Below are 24,436 nucleotides of genomic sequence, written 5' to 3' on the forward strand. Positions count from 1 at the left end.
GCATTTAGTGCTTCACCCTTTATTTTCTGTCTGTGGCAATCCCCAAGTAATTCAGGGGTCTTACCCCACCCCACTGAGCTAAAGGGAGGATTAAAACCTCGTTTAGTTCCACTGACAGTCGGTGTAGATTTGAATATTCAAAATAATCGCTGACCATCCTTTTCTGTATTAAATGACTCCTCAGCCAGACTTGCAAGTAAATCAAGATTTCAGCTACAGAAGGCACAATTAGAAGTTTTTCTGATCCTTTTTCCCTAGAGGGTTTGGTTGGTTTTTTCTTTTTTCCTTCTCCCCCATTACTCTGTCAGAGATTTGAGCCCTGGCACAGACACAGCTCAGCACAGGCAGCAGAAACCGTGGGCTACCACTTTACCCTTGAAGCTCCTTTCTCGTTCTGGAACTGAAATCTGATTGTTGGATGGAAAACAGGACAGCCTCGTGGTAGCCACAAGTCCACAGTCTGCAAGGGCTGCTGCTTTGAGGCCGTTTCCCCAGCACAGCTGGCTCCCGACAGGCAGAACACAGACCCAGCCAGGGCCTCCTCACACCCTCCCTGAGCGGCAGTCCTGGGTATCTTGCAGGGTTGGTGAAGAAACCACTTGCTGGCAGAAGCTGGAGTGACCCAGAGCAGGATCAGGCAGCTCTGCCCAAAGCTCAGCACATGCCCAGGGTGGAAATTCCACACACAGAACAGAGGCTTCCTACCGAAACATTTCGACGAATTCAACGAGGAAAAAAGAAACCCACTCTAGTGGCAGATGATCAGAAGCCTTCTGAAGTAACACCAGCATTTACAAGGCAAAACTGAAGAGGCCAGACTGGTTTGGTTTTGGTGTTTCTGTCTGAATTCCCAAATAACTTTGCTCTTCAGCCCTGGGTGCCCCAGCTGGTGCTGCTCTGCCTGGCATCACATAGCACTCTGGGCTCGCTCTCCATGTGAGTCAACTACTTCTGTGACATAAACCTCTGCTGTGGGGAGAACTTGCTACTTCAGCAGGTTGAAATGGAGGCAGTAATTTGCCCAAACTGCTTTACATTGCAATGACATGGACAAAATGCACAGAAGGGACAAATCCGAGAGGGATTCCAGGCCTAGGTCACACGTCCACAGGGTGGGCTTTGAAACATGTAATTCATCCTTTTCCAAGGGGAAAAGAGACCCCAAACTGCACACTACTGCAGGTAGCTCAGGGACAGGATAAAAGATTTGCAGCACACTCAGTCCAAGACAGAGGGGGTTAATATTAATTAATAATGGCAACACCTCAGCACTGGGGAACCAGGGACAGACAGAGGCTTCTCTCCACAGCCACACTGCTCAAGTCTGTGCTCACTCTCCAAACACTTTGGTGTTCCTGTTGTGCACCCGTGCTCAGGCACTTGGAAAAACCACCCCAAAAATACAGATAAAACCACACACGGAAGCACAGAACAGAAGCAGGGAGCAAGAAGCTGTTTTAATTTGGAAAAGGAATTAGAGAAAACAAATAAAAGAGGGGTGTCAGTTCAAAGGAAAACTTCATGCAAGAGAGGCAGCACTCGCATCTGATGTACAGAAGGCTGCAAAAGAATTATTTATAAAGCCCAATGACACAGATTCTTCTATTGCTAAAGTGACTAAGATAAGATGAGCCGTTTGCTTTGACAGCTTCACTGTCGGCCTTCAGCATTCAGACTTTTGATGTCTGGAGTTGAAAACGAAATATTTTTAGATTCCATTTTCTTTCCAGGGTGTTCTCACATGAGAAGAAATAACCAAAGTTGAAAAGTTCAGGCCTGTCCCTTCTCCATCTGTGAGGCTGCTGAATGTAATTAGCTCGAAAAGCACGTTCACCTGTCAATGTGAGAGCAAGAGGCTTCCTACAAACTGCAGGGCAAGAAAGGCTGGACAAAAAGTGCAAAGAGTCCACAGGTGTGTGCTCACTGCTTCAACCTCCTGCACACCCAAAAGGCACCCTGACCTGCACTGCAAAGCCAAGTGAAGCAAACCCCACTCGAGCAGAACCCTGAACGCTTCACCCACGGCCTGAAAGTGGAACGGATCCAGTGGGGTGAATCATGGTGAGATCATCCCTGCAGCAACAAAGATAATGATGTGTGAAGTTTCAGCAGTAAAGGGGGTGATGCTTACACAGGGTGCAGAAAGATGTTATTTATCACCCTATTTTTGGCCACGACCACACCACAGAAATGCAGCTATGAACTGTAAATCCAGCACGGGTTTTTACACAGCTCACTGTCAACAACCTGCTGGCAAAATGCTGCAGCCTGGGGTGTCCTCCAGGGAATCAGCTTGATCCTGACCACCACCTGGATGGGCTCCTTGGAAAGAAAACTCCAGACTTTGCAGGGATTACACTGGGAAATTAATGCTTGCCACTGATTTGCAGGAAACCAGTATTTTACTGCAGCGAGGCAGTAAATGCAAGGTGTGGGTTCTGTTTTCCCAAATTTAACCTGCACGGTTCAGCAGGAAATACCAAAGGCAGTTCTTAGGAAGTAAGTGAAGAATGTGCTGTGATGCAGTGCTGGCACCAACAGACAGCCAGGATTCACCTCAGAAAGGGGCAGAGACTGCAGTTAAAGGGTGGGACGTAGGGACCACAGATGAATAGGGATGATCCTATTTCCTAAGCATCCAGATGTATTAAAATGTAACCATCTAATTTATTATTTACCTATGGGTATAAAAGGAATTATTATTAATAGAACTGTTCATTTCTGTAGAAAATATCATAATTCAGACTCCGTAATTCAGTTAAACAGAAATTAAGCAAGCCAGCCTAGATTAAGGTTATACAGCAAAACACTCTACCTATATGTTCACTGACATAAATGCAGTCAGATTAGGGTCAAGCTGGAAATAATCAGGTTTGTGTTGATGTCTGGAGGAAGAACTGAAGGCAGAGTTACCTTCCCCCCACTCCTCAGCCTGCTGGGCTCTCCTCTGGGCTATCAGCCGGTTTCCCATGTTCCTGCGGCGCCGGGGCATCCCCTCTCCTCGCTCCTCCACCTGGGGCCGAGGCCTGGCCACTGCTGCTGCTGCCACATTCTGCTGGTGCTCCTCATCAGCTGCAAAAAAATAAAATACTCTTGTTTAATTTCATCATTTAATCCGTTTTTCCCTTCTGCCTTCACTTCCGAGTTACCAACAGCGAAGACCCCCAAGTCCCTTTTTTCCCCCTTCTAAAGTATTTTGATTTCTTTTTTTTAAAATTCCATTTTCTTCTTGTGTAACTCAGAATTAGGTTCACCTGACCGAAACCTCAGAGCAGGAATCCTTGAGAGTGGAACATGTAAATTGTTAAACCCGGAACAAAACCCGACCAGCAAATAAGGATCACAAATTACAGCTGAAATAAACACAGTTATGGGGTAACTTCATTCCACCCCACGAGTTTAAACTCCCACAAGCACATGGAGGGGCAGCAGGACACCAAAGGTGTCCTCTCTGAGTATTCTGCAGTCACTAATTAAGATCTGACAAATGGGGAATATCCTACAGAAGCAGCTGACAGGAAAGAACTGACCAGTTTCAGGACTCCTTTCAGAGGTTTTCCATGGAAAACTCTCCACCAGGTTTTTTTTTGAGACCTCCCGTTGCCATCAACTACTGCAGTCAGGCCAAAACAATCAGATAATGGTAAAACATCTTCGTCCCTGCTACCTGCTTTGCATATTCCGTTGATAAGCCCCACTGATATTTGTGTAGGTTGTTACTTGCTCAATCCTGCAAAGTATTAAGCCTTAATTCAGGCAAATATTCAAATGGCCTCATGGAAATCTGCAGAACTGCTCATTTACCTCAACTCAGCACACATTTATTTTGTGCTTTGCTGGATTATATTGTGTCCCAGCAGGAGCACAAAATGCTTTCCACGCTCTGCCAAGTCTCCAGCATCCTCTCATCCAAACAATGCCTTCCTAAAAAAAAATTAACATTAGCATATCTACCATCAGAAAACGAGATTCGTTATGACAACAACTATCCCAGGATCAAAGGTGTGCCTGCAGCTCACCCCAGTGCATCTCAAACCTTCCAAGCCCCTGACTTTGGGACTGATAAGGGCACAGCTGCAGCACAGGCAAAATTTGGCCAGCAGAGCCCTGAGCCTGCTCTGTAATAAATCCCAAAGTCCAGAGATCCCATTATTTGCTTCAGGGCTTGTCCAGTCCCATTCACAGCATGATAAAGCTCATTTTGGATGCTCTGGGTAATGTTTTCCTGCAAAGGCAGAGCAGCAGATCACTTACTGGTCACTGCTAAATGCCAGAGACAGTGCAGAGAACTTTTTACACAAATGCAGTATTTCCATTACCAGGCTCTTGAGATACACTGCAATTCAAACCTCAGCATCCTTTCACCTGCACAAGTCAGTGTGTCTCTCTCACTAATTCCAAATATTCATTCTAGTTTTGGCTCCTGCTGTCCCGTGAAACAGAGACTGTTCTGTGTTTTGTGAAAGAGGAATCTCTTTTAATAAGTTATGTATTTATTTCAAACTGAGGAGCTTAACTCTCACAAAGTGAAATGGGTGAGCCAAGCCCTCCTCTTTTCCCAGTTTCATTCTCTGCAGGAGACTTGGTAATTCCTCAAAGGGAACAGGGCTCAGGCTGAAGGAAAACTCACCAAACCTGACCCATATCGTGGTCAAACATACTTGTCAGTTCTCCAAAACATTCACACAAACAACAGAAGACGCCCAGGCAGTATGGATTGTTATTTTGTAGGAAAAAGATATTTTAATAAAGCTTTTCTTCTTCTTCCCTATTCCTGAAATGTTTATCTTGACTGAAGTTTCTTTTTCAATAGCATAAAGTGGCTGAACTTGAGCCCAGGGGTGCTCAGGTGGGCAAGAAGGCTCCTGGTCTGTACCAGCCCTGGTGTGTCCCAGCCCCAGGGCAGGGATTGTCCCCTGTGCTGGCCCTGCTGAGGCACCTCCAGCCCTGGGGGCAGTTCTGGGACCCTCAGCCAGGAGAGACATTGAGGGGCTGGAGCGTGTGCAGGGAAGGGAACGGAGCTGGGAAGGGGCTGGAGCAGCAGGAGTGGCTGAGGGAGCTGGGGGGGCTCAGCCTGGAGAAAAGGAGGCTCAGGGGGGACCTTCTGGCTCTGCAACTCCCTGACAGGAGGGGGGAGCCGGGGTGGGGGTCGGGCTCTGCTCCCAGGGAACAAGGGACAGGACGAGAGGGAAGGGCCTCCAGCTGTGCCAGGGGAGGTTTAGGATGGATATTAAGGGATGATTTTATCACTTAAAAGACTGTCCATCCCTGGCACAGCTGCCCAGGGCAGTGTCGGAGTCCCCATCCCTGGAGGGATTTCAAATCCCTGTGGATGTGGCACTTGGGGACAGGGGTCAGTGGTGGCCTTGGCAGTGCTGGGGGAATGGTTGGACTGGATGATCTCAGAGGTACTTTCCAACCTTTTTGCTTCTAGGTTTCCACAGCTCTTATTTGCCAGGCATTCAGCTGGGCAGTCCTTTCAAAAACATCACTGTCAGTCAATGCATTCTTTCCCAGCCTTCACAGGAGGAGGAAAAAACCCTCATTTACTCTGCTGCAACACACCTGAACCTGGTTCTCCAGGGGTCAGAGATCTGTCTGTGTGACTCCAGATGGCATTTGCTGTGACATCCAGAAAGTCCAACTGTGCTCTGTCTCCCTCTGAACTGTGTCAGTGACACAGGGGTGGCACTGGTGGCTTCACAGAACACAGAGGATACACTTAGAAAATCACTGTGCTTTGATAATAATTCTCTCAGGGGTCAGTCCCTGCCGGTTTTTCCCCCTCCTCCTGCAGCACAGGGCTGGGTTTGGCTGCTGCCCTTCTCTGAACACAGTTCTTCACTCCCCTGGAGCTGCAGACACCTCAGAAGTGCCACCCCAGGCTAAACCAAACCACGCAGAGATTAGTCACACAAGGACTAATCAGGCTTGATACAGAGCCATCCGAGTGAGAATTAATGACCAGCACCACAGAGGTGAGACAAGGGATCCCCAGGCTTTGCACAACGGCAGGCCAGGTTAAATTAATCAGATAAACCCCTCAAATTAACAGGCAATACAAAAAGTTCAGCAGATGTCTGGCGATTGGACATGGGTTCAGTGTGTATCTCAAGCTGTGCGTTCTGCAGTGTCTGACCCAGCCCTGCAAAGCCCAGGGAACACATCCTTGCTGGGCACTGCAGCTCTGCCTCGGCCTTCAAGAAGCATCAGCACAGCGCAGAGATGATTTCATCTGACTTTTCTACCACTGCACAGCAACTGTGGCACTGCCCGTGTCCCCTCCCTCGGGGACGGTGAGCAGAACTGTGCCCTGAAAGCAGAAATCTTTCCTGAACTGGGCATGAAGCACCATCCCTGCAAAGTGAAATCTTTCAGAGCCCAGGCGTTTCAGGACCTGAATTTACACCCCCTAAATAAAAATCTGCTCCTTCACAAAATACTGCAAACTTCCACTGGCTCAGAGCACGAATGTTTATCTCGAGAAGCAACCCCTTGCCTATCGCAGCACCTCCTCTTCAGCTCTATCAGATCAGCAGGGTGTCACCTGGGCTGGCACGGGCACAGCTCCACCTGCTGCTCCCTCACGCGCTGCTGGTGGCACTTCCCACCACGGTGGCACCACCCCGAGCCTTCTGCCTTCCTGCAAAACCTGGGAAATTCCACAGGAAAGCGGCTCCAAACGCACCAGGTGGAAGTGTGCTCGGCTTCCCCGGGGGGAGAGGCTTGGGTCTCCTGCAGCTCATCACAAACAGATGTAAAAAAAGCCAGAAATGCTGCTTGTGGATTTTTTTTTTATTATTTTATTTCTCTTCTCAGCAGAACAAGTCCAGGCATGAATCCTGCTGGGAACACTCAGCTGCTCCAAATGACCTCTCAAAGCAAATACAAAGGGTTTACCTCTTGTGAGCCTTAACTCCCTGAAGAAGGCAAGCCCTGAACGTTTTAAAAAAGGCAATTTCCAAGAGAGAACACAAAGTGAAGCTGCTGCCACAACCCCTGGACGTCAACAGGAAAAGGTGAGAGCTCCCACCACTTTTCCAGGTCAAGTGTCTCTGGTTTCCAAGTCTTTTCCATGTGGCAGCACGGATTTCCTGGCAGATTTACTTCTATTTTCCATGTAAGAAAAAGGAAGAGGAAAGCAAATTCCTGCATAAGACTCAATTTTGTGGATATTAAACACACCACAGCCCCAAGTAGGTTTGAAAAATAATTTCTGAGAACAAAGTCACCCCCACCAGACTGAATTCTGTGAAGGACTTTATCAGGACAAAAACCAGGATATTAAGGTAGAAATTACCTTAAAACCACAATTAAAAAAGGCAAGACCAACGTGGAAGAGTCAAAAAACTTAACTCTGAAAAAGAGGCTTCGAAACAATTAAATTATCCTGAATGTAAGCTAACTTTAACCAAGCTGCTCAAAATCAGTATTAAAGTGGTTTTTATTAATTCACATTACTTAAAACAAATGTTTGGTCTTCAGTTGAGGACTCTGAAAGCTTAAAAAAAAAAAAATCAACCCCCGCTAAGCCCCACAGGCCCTGATTTGTCTAAGCCAAGCTCAGGACATGATGTCCCTCACTTTTACTAAAAGCTCAGCTGTAAGTCGTGAGGAATATGATGAAATCACATCAGTTTCCAAATCTTTCCAAGAGAAAGATTTAGACCAGGTCTATACAAGCAGGGATGCGAGGGAAAACACGTTGGAAAACTTAATTGTTATTTAATTAATTTTAATTTCGTAATTTTATTACTATCAGCCCAAACTGCTTTTAACACAGAGCCCTTACCAGCACAGTCTTGCACTGGATAACTCTTTTTATACTTGGAGGTGTGTGGAGTTTTTTCTTCTTAATTAAAAATTATCAAAGCTACTCCTCCAAAAGCAAAATACTACAAACTCTAACCCCAAACCACCCTGTTATCTTGTGGTGACACTGGAATTCAGTGTTTGTCCTGGCTAAACATCTTAATTTGAGAGCTGGCAGCCAAACAACCTCCCTGCTCCCACTGCGGAAACACAACAAGGCTGATAAATCCTCAGCCACATCTGGCTCCTTCCCATAACACTCAACTCCCACCCACACAAGGTCCTTCCACCACCGTGGAACTGGCAGAGGTTTTTTTTTTATGGTTGGACTGGAGGATTTTAAAGCTCTTTTCCTTTCGGAAACCTGAAGGATTCTGTGATCTAACGCCGGTCAGCAGTGGCACAGGGGCTGTTTGAGGGAGGGCTGGGAGTGCTGCATCATCCCCCAGCTCCCAAAACACACCTGAAGGGGCAAAGGGACCTTCCCACCTTCATATCTGACAGGAACATGAACCCAGGAGCTGCTGGAAAGCATCAGGGGGGCAGTGCTGCTCGTCACCTCACAGCCCATTTCCCTCCCCAGCTGCGGGGGGAGCCTGGGGGACACAACCCCAGGATGGGTCGGGCTGGAAAAGCCCACAGTGGGTCACCTGGTCCCACCTCGCTGCTCCAGCAGGGCCATCCCAGAGCACACAGCACAGGATTGTGTCCACACAGCTCTGGGATACCTCCAGTGAGGAGACTGCACACCCTCTCTGCACAACCTGTTCAGTGCTCAAAGTTCTTCCCCGTGCCCAGGTGGAGCTTTCTGAGCATCAGTTCCTGCCCGTTCCTCTTGTGCCATCGCTGGGACCGTCGAGGTCATTGCTGGGACTGTCGAGGTCTCCCTGAAGGGCCACAAACCCTACCCCGTTATCGGACACTCCTCTCAGTTTTGTGTCATCGGAGAACTCGCTGAGGAGGCACCGACCCCTCACGCGAGTCACTGATGGACAAGTTCAATAACCCTGGACCGAGCACAGAACCCCGGGGGTCAGCACGGCTGACAGACCCCCGACTGGCCCCTGATCACGGCCCTCTGGGGCCTGTTCTCCATTTCCCTCCTCGTTTGCAGGAGGAGTGTTTGGAGGCACCTTCCCAGCCCGGAACGGGAACCTCAAAAGAACCGCTGACAGAGCCCTGACAGAACCCTCACAGAGCCCCTCACCCCGGGGCCTCCTCAGGCCGGGAGCCCCCGGCCCCCTGCGGCAGCACCAGCAGGCCTCGGAGCCACCTGGGGCTCCAGCGGGCACAGGGCTGAGCAGGACCGCCAGGACATCCCTCTAAGATGACCCCAAACCCCTCTGAGCCCCCCAAACCCCTCCGGACCCCCGAACCCCCGGGACCCCCAACATGGCGGGTCCCCTCAGGGGAGCCCCCGGGCCGTGGCGCCCCCTGGCGGCTCCCGCGGCACCGCGCCCGACCCAGTTGAGAGCAGGGCCGCGCCCACCGGAACGGCCTGAAGGGGGGGGGCGGTGAGGGGAGGCAGACCCTCCGGTCCGCGCCGCGACCCACCTGCCCTGGCTTGGCCGCGGAGGCGGGTGGCGAAGAAGAGGAGGACGGCGAGCAGCGCGGCGGCGGCGGCGAGCAGAGCGGCGTCCATGGCGCGGCACCGGCCCCGCCCACGGCACCCTTGGTACGGCCCGGCCCCTTCCCCGCCCGCAAGGCCCCCGCGGCGCGGGCTGCCCCGCGCGGTGCCTGCGGCGGAGGGGCGCGGCGGGCACGCCGCGGGCGGACAGGCGCGGTGCGGGCAGCCCGCCGGAGGGGTCCTTAGGCGGGCGCTGAGGGAATGAGGGGAACGAGGAGTTAAAGGAGGAATTAAAGCGGGAATTAAAGCGGGAAACGGAGCAGGAATTGAAAAGGATGAGGCAAACCCGTCCCTGAGCGCGGCGTCCGTGGGCCTGGCCGCTGTCAGGGTGTCCCTTCAATGGTGGAGCTTAAATTACACCCCTGAGTGATCTCTGCTCTTCTGCCTTTTGGTCTCCTGAGTGTGGGAATGGGATAAATTCCCGGAACCGTGCCGGGAATGATGTCCTGAGCTGGCCTGGAGCAGCGTGAACGCGCCCGTGACAAAACTGGAGAGGCCGACAATGAGCTGGCCCAAAAGCAGCCGTCTGATGTAGTGATTTTTCTTAATTTGGTTAAAGTGTAGGAAACCAGACTGCCCAGAGGAGCTGGGGAGGGCTCAGCCTGGAGAAAAGGAGGCTCAGGGGGGACCTTCTGGTTCTGCAACTCCCTGACAGGAGGGGGGAGCCGGGAGGGGTCGGGCTCTGCTCCCAGGGAACAGGGACAGGAGGAGAGGGAACGGCCTCCAGCTGTGCCAGGGGAGGCTCAGGTTGGATATTTTTCAGGCTCCGTCCCAGCCCCTGGGAGTGAAGAGGGAAGGACTGTGGGTTTTACCCCTTTTCACTTGCTTCGTGGTTGTGAAGTTCTGGGTGATCAAACCCTTTCTTGCTTCAGAAGTGCCTTTGGTGTGGCCATTTAAAGCGCTCTTGGTGAGGGGAGTGTTTTAATAAGTTGAAAATGCAAATTACAGGCTATGGGACATCTAAAGCACTGCTGTAGCTAATCAGTCACTGCTGGGGACTCCAGAGCTGCTTCTGCTCGTGTCAGGAGCTCAGGATGATTTCAGATCTGCCTGTCACAGAAAAATCAGCTTTTGCTGAGAGATCTGTGAAATTTTTGGCAAAGTAGAACCAGGGACACGGGGGGAAGTTCTCAAAAAGGAACTGATCTGCAGGCTGAATGTTTTATTGCAACGTTTTATTTTAATAATAATCTTCTCAAATCTTATTTTGGAAGTCAGTCATAGAATCGTGGAATGGTTTGGGTTGGAAGGGACATCAAAGATCACACAGTGCCACCCCCTGCCATGGGCAGGGACACCGTCCTGTAACCCAGGTTGCTCCAAGGCTCCATCCAACCTGGCCTTGGACACTTCCAGGATCCAGGGGCAGCCACAGCTTCTCTGCCCAACCTGTACCAGAGCCTCCCCACCTTCTCAGCCAGCAATTCCTTCCCAATATCCCATCTGTCCCTGCCCTCTGACAGTGGGAAGCCATTCCCTGTGTGCCTGTCCCTCCATGCCTTGTCCCCAGTCCCTCTCCAGCTCTCCTGGAGCCCCTTTAGGCCCTGCCAGGGGCTCTCAGGTCTCCCTGGAGCCTTCTCTTCTCCAGGGGAACCCCCCCAGCTCTCCCAGCCTGGCTCCAGAGCAGAGGGGCTCCAGCCCTGGCAGCATCTCTGGGGCCTCCTCTGGACTCTCTGCAGCAGCTCCACGTCCTTGTGCTGTTGTTCCCAGGGCTGGGGCAGCTCTGCAGGGGGGTCTCACTGAGGGGGCAGAGGGGCAGAATCCCCTCCTGTCCTGCTGCCCATGCTGGGGGATCAGCCCAGGGTGGGGTCTGGGCTGGGGCATCTCCAGCCTCTCCCCCACCAACACCCCAAGGCCTAAAGGCAGCTCCCCTTTGTTCAGGGGGTGTTTCTGTCTCTTAGGTGGGTCCCAAACTCTGTCACAGGGGACGTGTCCTCTGGTACCTCCTGAGGCACGAGGGGAATGGTGTCTCCTCACAGTTGTGAACTGGAGCTCTCCTGGTGGTTATTCCAGGGTGCTCCTCAGACAATGGATATTTTCTGTTGTGTGTAATGGCCAGGGTTGCTTGTAAAAATAAAACCTGAGTGACAAATGCTGGATTTTCTTCTCTGTCTTTGCCTGCAAGTTTAAGAAGTGGCAGCTCTTCAATGGGAGTTCCTGTGCTGGTTTGGGCTGGGGTAGAGTTAATTTTTTTCAGAGTAGCTCATGAAGGGGCTGTGTTTGGATATCACAGAGTCATTTAGGTTGGAAAAGTCCTCTTAAGATCAAGTCCAACCCTTCCCCAGCACTGCCAAGGCCATCACTAATCCATGTCCCCAAGTGCCACATCCACAGGGATTTTAAATCCCTCCAGGGATGGGGACTCCACCACTGCCTGGGCAGCTGTGCCAGGGCTGGACAAACCCTTCCAGGAGGGAATTTCTCCAATATCCAATCTAAACCTCTCCTGGCACAGCTTGAGGCTGTTTTCTCTTGTCCTGTCCCTTGTTCCCTGGGAGCAGAGCCCAACCCCTCCCTGGCTCCAACATCCTTTCTATTTAACTTCCTTAAAATCCATCCTGATTAGAGAACGCACTGAACTTCTCAAGAAATACCACGTAAGAAATATCTCCAGTCCTGTAACTGCTCAAAACCTTGAGAGATGCCTCCAGAGAGAAGCAATATTAAAGGAATTCTACTTTTTTATTTAGTTTGCTTAACTCTGCTGTGATTTGTGCTTTGCAGATCCTGTTTGTCACCCCCCAGCTGACGGCCCTGCCCTGCAGCCACCACACACTCGTGTGGGTGATGAGTGTTTTATTTGCCTGCACGGTCCCTGCTGCCTTTCATGAGGATGGTGGGATTGTCACCTGCTCCTTTCTGGGCTGCAGAGGGAGCAGAGGAGTTTTTCCTGTAGGTGTCACCAACATCCCGTGCAGAAACAGCCTAAACTCCAGAGGAATGACAGAGTGTGGGATGCTCAGGTCAGTTTTGTTACGCACTGGATCTTCAGAAACCTCTGACATCCCTTGAGTTGAGTTCCTCAGAAACCTTTCTGCGCTTTTCCTGATTTGGATCTGAAAAAAAAATCCCTCTGGTTTCCTTAATAACCACTTGTGAATTTCGGAGGATTTGGAGGCTGACACTTTGCAGAAGGACACTGGGAAAATGTGTGTGTGAAGGCTGCGAGGGGCTGTGGGTGGTGATTGAGTTGAGTGACGGCTGCTGGAGCGTGACTTGTCCCACTCAGCCTTAGAAATGCTGCACGGTGGTGGGACCAGCAAATCAGGGAATGGTTTGCTTGGAAGGGACCTTAAAGCTCATCTCATTCCACCCCCCCTGCCATGGACAGGGACACCTTCCACTAGCCCAGGTTGCTCCAAGCCCTGTCCAACCTGGCCTGGAACATTTCCAGGGATCCAGGGGCAGCCACAGCTTCTCTGCCCAACCTGTGCCAAGGCCTCCCCACCCTCACAGGGAAGATTTTCCCTCTGATATCCAATCTAAATATACCCTCTTTTATTTAAAAAATGCTCCCCCTTGCCCTAGTAATTGCCAATCCTTAATCCCAGTAATCCACGTGCTGAGCTCTGCAATTCCCTCACCCAGGGTGGAGCAGCACCTGATCCTGGTGCAGGCAGATCTGGGGGGAAATAGGTGTCTTTTCAATTTATTCTTCAGTTTGACCAAAGGTCAAATAGCACGAATAACCCCTCAAATGCCTCATTTTATAGCACTCTTAGGGAATCACAGAATCATAAAGCTTGGAAAAGCCTTCTGAGATCATCCAGTCCAACCATTCCCCCAGCACTGCCAAGGCCACCGCTAACCCACGTCCCCAAGTGCCACTTCTACTCTTAAATTCCCTTTAAATTTCCATCCCACCGGGGCTGGAGGCAAATCCAGTTGTGTGAGGGATCAGCACTGCTTTGTCCCAGAAGGAGAACTCATCCAGCTGGCAGTGCCTCCCCGAGGGTTGGATTCAGGGATCACGCAGTGACCTCACGGATCGATGTCCGGTAATGAGGCTCCAAGCAGAGGGGCAATTCAGCTTCATCCCTGCTAATAAACTAAGTGCATCCAGGAACTAAGTGTATCCTGGGCCCTGTGGCCAACTGGCACAAAACACCCTCCTCCACACTCGCCTTCCAGGAGAGGGTGGCTGGATGCAAAACTCCCTGCTGGGAGTCGTTCCTGGACTTGGTCTGTGCGTTGAACCCTGCCTAGGAATTATTTGGAGAGTGCAGGTTGGCACCCAGGTTTAGGCAGGGGAGCTTTCTAACAATTTTCTCACGTGGATGTACTTCCCAGTGCCTGGGCGTGCCTGGATTTACAGCGTAGATGGAACCTTCAGGTAACAGAATGTATTTACAGGGACAAATAATACAAGTGCTGCCTGCCAGCTCCCTCCCACTTGGATAAGGACCTCTGGGATTCTTCCAAATACTCTGTAAGTGTGCTGATGGGAGTGTTTTTGGATCTACTCCTTTGTGCCAGTGGGACAAAGCACCTTCCAGGAAGCACTGGGGGATTGCAGGCTCAGACTCTGGGAAGTGTCTGACTGAGGGTGCCAAAGACCTGCAGGTTTATTTAATAGTGCAGGGCAACGAGCTGGGAACCCAAATACACGGTGAGTTCCACCCAGGACCTCAGTGGAGCTCAGCTTCTCCCCAAAGCCTCTGAAGAAGCTTGTGAGACTTGTCCTGGTCTGTTGAGACTCTGCTGCTTCCTTCTTGCTGGACTCAGTTCCCTTGTTACAAGAGAAATAAGATGGTTTATTGTTGCTTGATAGAATTTTCAAGTTTACCTGAAAAGAGGAATTTAAATACAAGTGATGGTGGTTATCAAAGCAGAGCCCTAGTTCTTGAAAACAAACCTGCAAAATTAAGACATGCATGAAAACAGGATGAAAATGTGGCAGAGGAAAATGAGGTCCTGCTCGTGCTGGTTTCTTGTTCCGGAGTCACCGGGGTTTTTATGCAAAGGGGACAGTTTGTCAGGGCTCTGCCTCAAGAGCAGAACCACAGCCCTGGGTTTCTGACTCCTGTACACTCCCAGGTCACTGCTACCACAAACCCAAAACCTTCCAAAGGCTCTTTGGTGAGCAGTCAAGGTGGGATGGATTTGGAAGTCCCTGATTTCAAGCAGGGGCTGTCCCAGGTTAAGGCCCTCACCCCCTGGTTCTGACTGTGTGGCTGTGATTTAATCTGTGCACGTGGGTGACTTTCCAATTCATCTGCATGTTTTTTTTTCATCTCTTTTGTTTATAAATTATTCCAGGTGACTCCTAACCAGTGTTTCTTGGGAAGGGACACATCCCTAGAAAAGACCTCTTGGAGTTCCCATCCCTGGAGGTGTCCAAGGAAGGACTGGATGTGGCACTCAGTGCTCTGGGCTGGGTGACAAGGTGGGGATTGGTCACAGGGTGGACTCCAGGATCTTGGAGGTCTTTTCCAACCTAAATGATTTTGGGATTCTGTGATTCTAGACCTGGGATTCTAGTCTGGGAAATCATCCTCGGCTAACTCCACTTGGCTCGTCTGAGCGTGGTCCCAGCACCGACAGGTGACTCCTCTGTGCCTGGTATTTTATAGCTGCAAATCAGAGATAAAAATACTGTCTGTCTTCACCAAGTCAGTCCTGGGGAGGACAACCCTCACACGAACAGCAGTGGTGGTAAATTGTTCAGAGGTTGCTGCTGTTCTGAGTGTCTTTCACTCGGAACCTCTCTCTCCTCTCCCCTTGTGTTTGTCTGCAGTTTTAATGAGCTTCACCGTATCTTTTCAAAATGTAAATTGTAACCAGTTTAGAAGTCATTAGCGAAGAAGTCTGTCACTGTAGCCCTGCTTTAATTCCACCTGTCCCTTCCCGTGTTTCCATTAGACCCCATTTAATTAAAACTCGATTTTGGCCATCAGCTCCGTTTGAAATCGATGTCCTTCAGAGGCTGTGACTCAGGTGACAGCACATGAACAGCCACCAGGACCTGGGTGATGGGGATTTCCAGCACAAATTAACCAAGAACTGCTGTCCTCTCTCCACATAACCACAAGCACAAAGGGAAAAGAAAACCAGGGATGCCAAAATGCAAATTGGTTTCTTTTCTGGATGCAGTTGTAACCCAGCCGTACCTCCCTCAGGCTGGCCCAGGGGACCTGCAGCTGGACTGCCACTGCTGCTTGAGGTAAGGCTTTTAGCTGCAAAAATCCACCTTTCCAGCCATGTTACATAGATCCAGTGTGCTTGGTTGGATTGCAGACTCCACTTAATGGGAATGTTGCTCATCCTTTCACATCCTGATTCCAGCACGTGCAGGTTTGAGTCCCAGGCTGCATTTCTCCTTCTGGACAAAGCATTTTTATTGTGTCTTGGCTGGAGGCAAAACTTGTGGTGGTTGTCTCTGGGGCAAAGCCTCCCCTCCTCTAACAGCTTGTCCAGAAAATCTTGGGCTGCCCCATCCCTGGAAGTGTCCAAGGCCAGGTTGGACAGGGCTTGGAGCAACCTGGGCTAGTGGAAGGTTTCCCTGCCCATGGCAGGCACAAGTGGAAACAAGATGATCTTTAAGGTCCCCTCAAACCCAAACCATTCTGTGATTCCATGATTCTAAAGGCTTTTCTCCACCATTCTCAGCGACTCCACCCCTGCCCTGGGCAGCTGTGCCAGGGCTCACCCACCTTTTTGGTGAAGAATTTCCCCCTAATCTCCAGTCTGAACCTTCCCTGGCACAACTTGAGGCCTTTTCCTCTTGTCCCCTGTTCCCTGGGAGCAGAGCCCGACCCCCCTGGGTCCCCCCTCCTGTCAGGGAGCTGCAGAGAGTGAAAAGCCCCTCCTGATCCTCCTTTCCTCCATGGACATGAGAGGCAGAGGGAGCTGGCTTGGTGTGGCCTGCAGTAGGGAAGGCTGAGTAAGATCTAATGGCTCTTTTCAGCCCCATAATTAAAGATACAGAGAAAGGAGAGTCTGACTCCTGTCAGAGGTGTGTGACAAAAGGACCAGAGGCAACAGGCACGAGCTGCAGGATGGGCAATTCCATCATGAGCTACAAGGAACAACATTTTCACTGGGAGGAGGGTGAAAGGCAGGACCACAAACCCAGAGGGGTGGGGGCATTGCTTCCCTTGGAGGTGTTCAACACTCAGCTGGATGAGGCACTAAATTTCTGTGCAGTTCTGCAAATGCCCACGAAATAGAGCAGAAGGAATTGCATGCAGCAGCAAAGATGAATGCAGGATGCACGGTCTCCTTTATCTGTCTCTGAAATAACCCCACTCTGTTCAGCAGCTCCACACTGACACCAGGCCAAGAGCTGAACGAGCTGCACCAGAGAGGAGGAATATTTGCTTTTCTCCTCAGCCTGTGTGGAGAACACAGATAACTCTGAGAGCAGCAACGCTGCTTTCATCTCCCTGGAGCTAATCCAGATGGATCCCGTCGCTGGAGGAAGTGGAGGGAGGGGGAGAGCAGGAGGAGAAAGAGTATCTTTATTTAAAAATAAATTAAAGAAATCCTTAAAAATCAAAGCACTTAGCAGGGGTCCAGCAGGATGAGGAGGCACCATCCTTGCTGGGGCTGAATTTAGTGCTTATGTTCTGTGTCTGCACTGAATTTCCTTCTCTCCCCAACAACTGGTGGTGCTCCCACCTAGTGTTAGTTGGGCAGTGTGGGAGAGAGAACTGTCCCTGCTCCATGGAGAACTGGGGGAACATGGAATTGTGGGAGTGCCAGGCTGGATGAGACTCCAGGCACGTGTAATCTGGTTCCTTGCTTGCTTTGATGACCGACACAGCAGCTTTCCAGGAGTCATTTTAAAAGCTGCACAAAAGGCTTCAGAGGAAAAAAATAAATCATTTATTTTATCTGCCTTTCCCCAGAATATTGCCTTGCCTGCCTTCCTTGCAGGATCAGTGTTTAAAAAATCAGGAAGATTTTCAGGAGTCTCTGGAAGGCTGTGAGCTGTAGACCCACAGTGGGTTATAGGGATGAGTGGTTGGGGATGGCACAGCACCCTGGGATGTGGGAACAGCCAGGGGAAGGCAGCTGGGATCCTCCAGGGAGGTGGAAAAGGACAATACTGGGACATGGCCTGGGGTACCAGGGGGCTTTTGCTACCTCAGTGTATTTTATAAGTGCACTGAATCATGACTGGACTCCCATGTTGGACTCCCATGATCCTTGTGGTTCCCTTCCAGTTCAGGATGTTCTGTGATGTTTTAAAGGAAAGGGCAGGGAAATCCAGGCAGCATTTATCCCACAAAAGCAGTCAGGAGAGCACTTTTGCAGGGATCTCTCTCTGCAGGGATCTGTCTCCAGCTCAGGTCAAGGTGCTCAGAAATGCCAAATCAGTAACCCATAAATGAGATTCACTGGATTTCATCTGCCAGGAGCAACCATTTCACAGAATCATGGAATGGTTTGGATTGGAAGGGACATTAAAGATCATCCAGTCCCACCCACTGCCATGGGCAGGGACACCTTCCACTAACCCAGGTTGCTCCAACCTGGCCTTGGACACTTCCAGGGATCCAGGGGCAGCCACAGCTTCTCTGTCCAACCTGGGCCAGGGCCTCCCCACCTTCTCAGCCAGCAATTCCTTCCCAATATCCCATCTCTCCCTGCCCTCTGACAGTAGGAAGCCATTCCCTGTGTGCTGTCCCTCCATCCCTTGTCCCCAGTCCCTCTCCAGCTCTCCTGGAGCCCCTTTAGGCCCTGCCAGGGGCTCTCAGGTCTCCCTGGAGCCTTCTCTTCTCCAGGGGAACCCTCCCAGCTCTCCCAGCCTGGCTCCAGAGCAGAGGGGCTCCAGCCCTGGCAGCATCTCCGGGGCCTCCTCTGGACTCTCTGCAGCAGCTCCACATCCTTGTGCTGTTGTTCCCAGGGCTGGGGCAGCTCTGCAGGGGGGTCTCACTGAGGGGGCAGAGGGGCAGAATCCCCCCCTGTCCTTCTGCCCACACTGGGAGATCAGCCCAGGGCACAGGGATGGAGCCTGTTGAGCTTCTTGTCCCTCAGCAGCCCCAAGTCCTTGTCCTCAGGGCTGCTCTCAATCCATCCTCCACTCAGCCTGGATTTGTGCTTGGGATTGTCCAGACCCAAGGAATTTAAAGGAATGCCTCCTGTGAGTCAGGAGGAGGAGGTGAATCCCTTGTGAATCCCTATGAGAGTCAGGACAGAGACCATTCCAGCCAGAGCCCCCAGGGCTCCCAAAGCCTTCTCCATGCTCCTCAGGCATTGTCCCAACTCTAAACTGGGTGTAAAGTGAGGAGCTGAGCTCTGGCTGGGTGCTGGAGGATTCCATGGATATTAAAGGATACATCAGGGGGATGGTGGTGGGGACAGGGCTTGTCTTTAGTGCCATTAACACAGGGCTGGGAATGAATCGATGGCCAGAGATAAGTGCCCAGGTTACTTTGTCTTCCCTTTGATTTAAGCACTGGATGATTAGCCCAGAGCTTGAAAATTGTGCTATTAAACACCGTGCTGTCCTTTTTAATGGATGGCCACTGGGAGGACTCGCTGGAAGGCTTCCAACACTCCTGTTTCCATAGGAAGTGTGCAAAAGTGCAAGGGCTGCCCAGGATCCCACCTATTTGCCCCAAATCAGCCTCACCTGTACCTGCTGCACCCCCAAAATCTGGCTCTGGGCTTGAAAGCCACCCCCCATGGGACACATGCCCCAAACCCTTCCAGCTCATCCCTGTCCCTGTCACAGGGAGGGTTTGCTTTGTGCCTGACCTAAATCTTCCTGCAGGCAATGCAAGCCCAATATCATCACCATCCCATAATGAATATTCATTGTATTCTCTAATGCATAATGAAGGTCAGTGTTCTTTAATAAGAGAGAAGAAAGGCACACAGGAGGTCCATTTAATAACAGAGGTGACTGGTACATAAAGCAGGGAGATATTATAATTAATATCTCGAGAGTGGTGGTGTGCTGAGGAAAACCCTGGCAACCAGGATGAAGGGATGCCAGGAAGTTTTGAGCTTCGAGAAGTTAAAAAAAAAAAGCTTCGACTGAAGTTAATGGAAATTCTGCCTGCATAAGAAACACAGGTGGAAAGGAAAATCGGCTTATTTTAATCAAAGCAAGAGGGAAAAAAAAAACCCACCTAATTTAAATCAGTCCAAGTGATTGCAGGCTTAATTCTCTCCCCTTATTAGACTCTTCAATCCTAACCCTACAGTCCTAAGAGATCTCTTTGAGCTGGAGATGCAGGGATTTGATTTGTATGCACAGTGACCCCCTCCAAGTGATACAGCAAAGGCCTCCTCTCTTCATGGGGCTGCCTTGGAGTGGAATCTGCTGGTAAAGAGGATTATATTGACACTGACATTATATTTTCTGCAAAAGGTGATGGGTGGGGAGAGTGTCCCCCCAGTCAGCGTTCTGTGGCCTGTGGGCCTGAGGTGCTGAGTAATTGCTGTGGATGGAAGGAGGAAGAGGGTGTTTGGCTCCTCCTCTGAGCTGGAGGGAAAGGAGGGATGAAGCACCTCTCCTGTGAGGAAAGGCTGAGAGAACTGGGATTGTTCAGCCTGGAAAAGAGAAGGCTTTGGGGTGACCTAATTGTGGCCTTCTAGGACCTGAAGGGGCTCCAAGAGAGCTCTGGAGACTTTGGACAAGAGATGGAGTGACAGGACAAGGGGAAACGTCTTTAATGGAAAGAGAGTAGGTTTAGGTTGGATATTAGGAAGGAATTCTTCCCTGGGACGATGGGGAGGCCCTGGCTCAGGTTGGGCAGAGAAGCTGTGGCTGCTTCTGGATCCCTGGAAGTGTCCAAGGCCAGGTTGGAGCAACCTGTGCTAGTGGAAGGTGTCCCTGCCCATGGCAGGGGTTGGAATGAGATGGTCTTTGATGTCCCTTCCAACCCAAACCATCCTTTGATTCTGTGATCCTCTATCAGTGTTTCCAGAGTGAAATTCTGGAGTTATCCCTGTGTGGAGAACCTCTGCTTTGGAGCTTGGGGCTTGCTCTGCTCTTGCTGCAGTTCCTGGGCTCCTTGTCTGTCTGTAGGATTTATTCACTGCAGGCAGTGACCACACACCTGCCTCCTTTTCCTGCCTGTTGCCTTTCAGGACACCCTTTTCTCCCTTCTGCTGGAAGAAGAACAGGAGCCCAGAGTTGAAGCCCTCAGGAACACAGCTGTGTGGAGCCAGTAGGCTTATGGAGATTAAAAAGGAGGGAGGGGAAAGTCAATCAGGAAATGTTTACTCTGTTTAAGAAGAAGAAGAAGAAGAAAAAAAAATCATTCCCAAAACATCCTGATTTACAAAAAAGCCACGCAGTAATTTCACACCTTTAGTTTTCTTTCTCTCCCTCCTGCAATTTTTATCTGCTCCAAAAAAAAGAGAGGAAGGATGCCAGGGAGGTGTTACTTTAGAAAGCCCTGCTAAACCCCCCTGATTTACCTTGGTTTAAATGGGGTTCAGCCAAAATCCCTCCCAAGACACAAATGTCGATGCATTCCTTTTCTTCCCATTCCACTTTTTTTCCATCCCAGAAATGACACAGACGGAGAGGTTGGAACCAGCCAACTCCCATGAATAAGTGGAGGAGAGAGACCCCATTTCATCCTGGCAGTGCTTCTGGAAACGGGGCCAATTCATTAGCCAGAGATCTCTGCATCCCTCAGCAGAACAGCCTGTTCTCCCTGCCCTGTGATCCTCCTTCTGCTCTCCCACCATCCTCAGAGCTTGGGACTTGGAGTGGGACAGCCTTGGAAAGCTGCAGCCTGATTCTTATCCTGATGTATTTATATATATTTGTCTTTGCAAAAAAATGGCTGGCTTTTGCAAAGGTTTTTATTTTCCACTTCTCCCATCCACCAGTTCTTTGCCATCCACAGGGAAACATCCAACCCTGGGGGATTCAGCCAAAAAGAAATGGAAATATCCTGGTGTGTTTTGCAGGTGTTTTGTGCAGGTTTTTTGGTTTTGGTTTTTGTTTTTTCCCAACAGGAAAGCAAAAATAACTTTAAAAAGTGGAGCTAAGAACTCATATTCCCAGGCAGGCAAACATCAAAAGAGCATTTTGCTTGCCCTCATCCCTGTCCCTTTGCAGCTTTGGGTTGGGTTGTGCACTGCCAGCCCCAGCACCACCGTCTCCCAGTCCCAGCCAAGAAGGACTGGCAAAACTGGGTTTGGAGACTTCCCCAGTGGTGGATTTTGCTGCCATCCCGTGGTCAGTGCCCTTTGAAGCCACTGAACTGGGCTCAAGGCAGTTTGACAGGCTCCTTGTCTGGCAGTGGGATCTTGTTTCCATCTATAGGTACCCCAGGATTTTTAAAGGATCATAGAACAGTAGAATCTCCTGAGCTGGGAGGGACCCACAAGGACCATCCAGTCCAACTCCTGGCCCTGCACAGACACCCCAACAATCCCACCCTGTCCCTGAGAGCGATCGTCCAAACCTTCCTGGAGCTCTGGCAGCCTTGGGGCTGTGCCCACTGCCCTGGGGAGCCTGGGCAGTGCCAACCACCCTCTGGGGGAAGAACCTTCTGCTGAGATCCAACCTGAGCCTGCCCTGGCACAGGTCCAGCCATTCCCTGGGTGCTGTCCCTGGGCACAAAGAGTGAGTGCCTGCCCCTCATGAGGAGGGGAGGGACACAGGCAGGAAATCCAGGTGGGGTGAGAAGGGGCTCACCTCCCCCTCCCAGACTTCTTCCCAAAGTCCATATCCAGTCTCCGTGCCTCAGTTTCCCCGTGTTCATGTTCTTGGAGCCCACCTTGCACATCCCAGTGTCCAGCAGGTCACCACCTTCAACAGCCCTCTGGCTGGGGCATGTTGAAAACACCACAGCAACTTCTGTCCCTCTGCTGATGGACAGAGCCAGCCCCTTCCAGGGTCCTGCCATGGAGGGGTTGGGAAATCTCAGTTCCTCCCGTGACTTTTCCGTGTGGCACTGGGCAAGTCACTTCACCTCTCCCAGCTTTTCCTTTGGCTGTGGAGAGAGGACAAACATCCATCCTCTTGGCCTGTTGTGCCCCACTGCTTTAATTGCAGCAGATCTTCGGTGGGAGCCCAGCTGAACCTGGGTCAGAGGGAGGCAGAAAAACACAACAGGACTTGGAGAAGAGGAGCCACTGCCACCTCCTGGCTCGGGGTGGGGGGTGACTGAAACACCTCCTGGATTTTGCTCCAGGTCCCTTAAATGAACTCTTGGCTGGAGCCCACACGGACGAGGAGCTCTCACACCTTGTGCAAGGTGAGGTGTTTCGGTGGCTCCCAGGTCCGTCTGTGCGCTGGGGTTCTGTTTCTCAGCAAACTTAACCAGGGCTTGTCCGCTGCCTTCCAAAGTCCAGCTGACCTCCCTCAGACTTCTCAACCCTCCCAACCCCTCAGACATCCCAAGGGAAGTGATTCCCTGGCTCCAGCATTGCCACTGAAGCGGCTTTGCAGTCACTGAAGGCTTTGCAGTCGGTGCTTGAGTGACTGGGGTGGATTTGGTGTGTCAGAGCAGAGGCTCCGCAAAAAGCAACATGTTCTGGATGCAGCACCACATTTCAGCACCGGGGATAATTCTGTATTCCCATCTGCTTTATTTTAAGCAGCTCCCAGGGATGGAAAGAGCCACCTTAAGAAAACGCAGCCAGCGCTATCCCGCTCCGCCCGCCCACGGGCTGACAGATTAAATCTCGTTTTTCTTGTGCCAGAGTCTTGCTCACTTGTTTGTCATTATCTGGAGTTTTTGTTAGGCTGTGTTAAAAAAAAACAAAATCAGCAAAACAGAACTTTTATACCTTTTTTTTTTTTTTTTTAATAGAAGCAAAATCAGGGATGGAGAAAGTGCAGACACGCTCTGGGAGAGCAGCAGAGCAGGAGTGATCTGATCCTGCCAGGGACACGTAGGGGGGGAAAGCTCTGGAAAACTCACAGGAGGAGCTTCTGGCCATGCCACATGGCCACGGATCACCTGGGATACCCACCCATCCCCACAGTCTCCCTCTAGGGCTTGCAAGTCCACCTCCACTTCTAATTGAAGTTCTTAAATTCCTTCCAAAATTCGCCGTTATCCTGGGAGTTCTCTTATCTTGCACATCTTCTCCCGCCCACGCTGGACACCACAGCTATGATATCACAGTGAATTACTGTGATGCTTCCCCATTCAAATTCAAATGGAACAAGCCCAGATAGGAGCTGAGCAGACACATTTTGCCACCACACATCGTAGCTTTCTGTGCTGGTGTTCACATCTCCCTTGCTTCTCCTCTTTTCCCCCTCCCTGTTTTTTTTTACTTCTTGCCTCACATCCTGATCCAGAGAATAAATCAGATGGACTGGACTTCATTACTTGGAAGGCCACCACTTCCCAGATGGAAGGATCTTAGAATCATGGAATGGTTTGGGTTGGAAGGGAATTTAAATACCATCCAGTGCCACCCCCTGCCATGGGCAGGGACACCTTCCACTAGCCCAGGTTGCTCCAAGCCCCATCCAACCTGGCCTTGGACACTTCCAGGGATCCAGAGGCAGCCACAGCTTCTCTGGGCAACCTGTGCCAAGGCCTCCCCACCCTCTCAGGGAAGAATTTTTTCCTGATATCCAACTTAAACCTCCCTGATTTTAGTGCAAATTACTGGCTGAAAATGCAAGGAAAAGTTTTTCACTGTGAGAGTAATCGAACATAGGAAAAGGGAATCAGAGAGGCTGTGGATTCTCCATCCATTGGAGATACTCACAACTCTGCTGGGCAATAAACTGAGTTAGAAGATGACTCTTCTTCAATGCAAAAGTTGAACTGGAGACCTCCAAAACCCCCCCTCCCACCTCAATTATCCTCCAGTCTTAACACATGTCACAGATGGAGGCACGTTTCCCTGGGGTCTGTCCAGATCCTTCCTTCCTCTCCGTGCTCTTCAGTGCCCTCCTGCTCCCAAACCCTGCGAGGGAGGTGCCTGCAGGAGTAGCTGAGCAGTGCCAGGCAGCTCATCCGTGCACATCCCGCAGCCCACGGAGCGATTCCATCACGGGCCTCGTTCTCTCCGTTAAATCATTGGGATAATTAATCCCCCGAGTCAACTTGAATG

At 50.8% G+C, this 24,436-nt stretch overlaps 1 protein-coding gene and 1 long non-coding RNA gene across 2 annotated transcripts in view; both read right to left on the reverse strand.

Moving 5' to 3' along the window:
* The window catches only part of DDRGK1 (DDRGK domain containing 1), a 32,869-nt gene extending 23,371 nt beyond the window's left edge, over window positions 1–9,498 (reverse strand). The window contains exons 1-2 of the mRNA XM_050321071.1: window positions 9,367–9,498; window positions 2,914–3,072 (exon numbers count right to left, since the gene is read on the reverse strand). Of these exons, the coding sequence (XP_050177028.1) occupies window positions 2,914–3,072; window positions 9,367–9,454 (247 nt within the window). The 5' untranslated portion in view covers window positions 9,455–9,498. The remainder of the gene's footprint in view (window positions 1–2,913; window positions 3,073–9,366) is intronic.
* LOC126642991 (uncharacterized) overlaps window positions 1–24,436 on the reverse strand; it is a 223,037-nt gene that overhangs the window by 25,010 nt on the left and 173,591 nt on the right. The window lies entirely within an intron of this gene.

This window comes from Myiozetetes cayanensis, unplaced genomic scaffold, assembly GCF_022539395.1.
Source record: "Myiozetetes cayanensis isolate MyiCay16 unplaced genomic scaffold, myiCay2020 scf26, whole genome shotgun sequence".
Taxonomy (NCBI): Eukaryota; Metazoa; Chordata; class Aves; order Passeriformes; family Tyrannidae; genus Myiozetetes; species Myiozetetes cayanensis.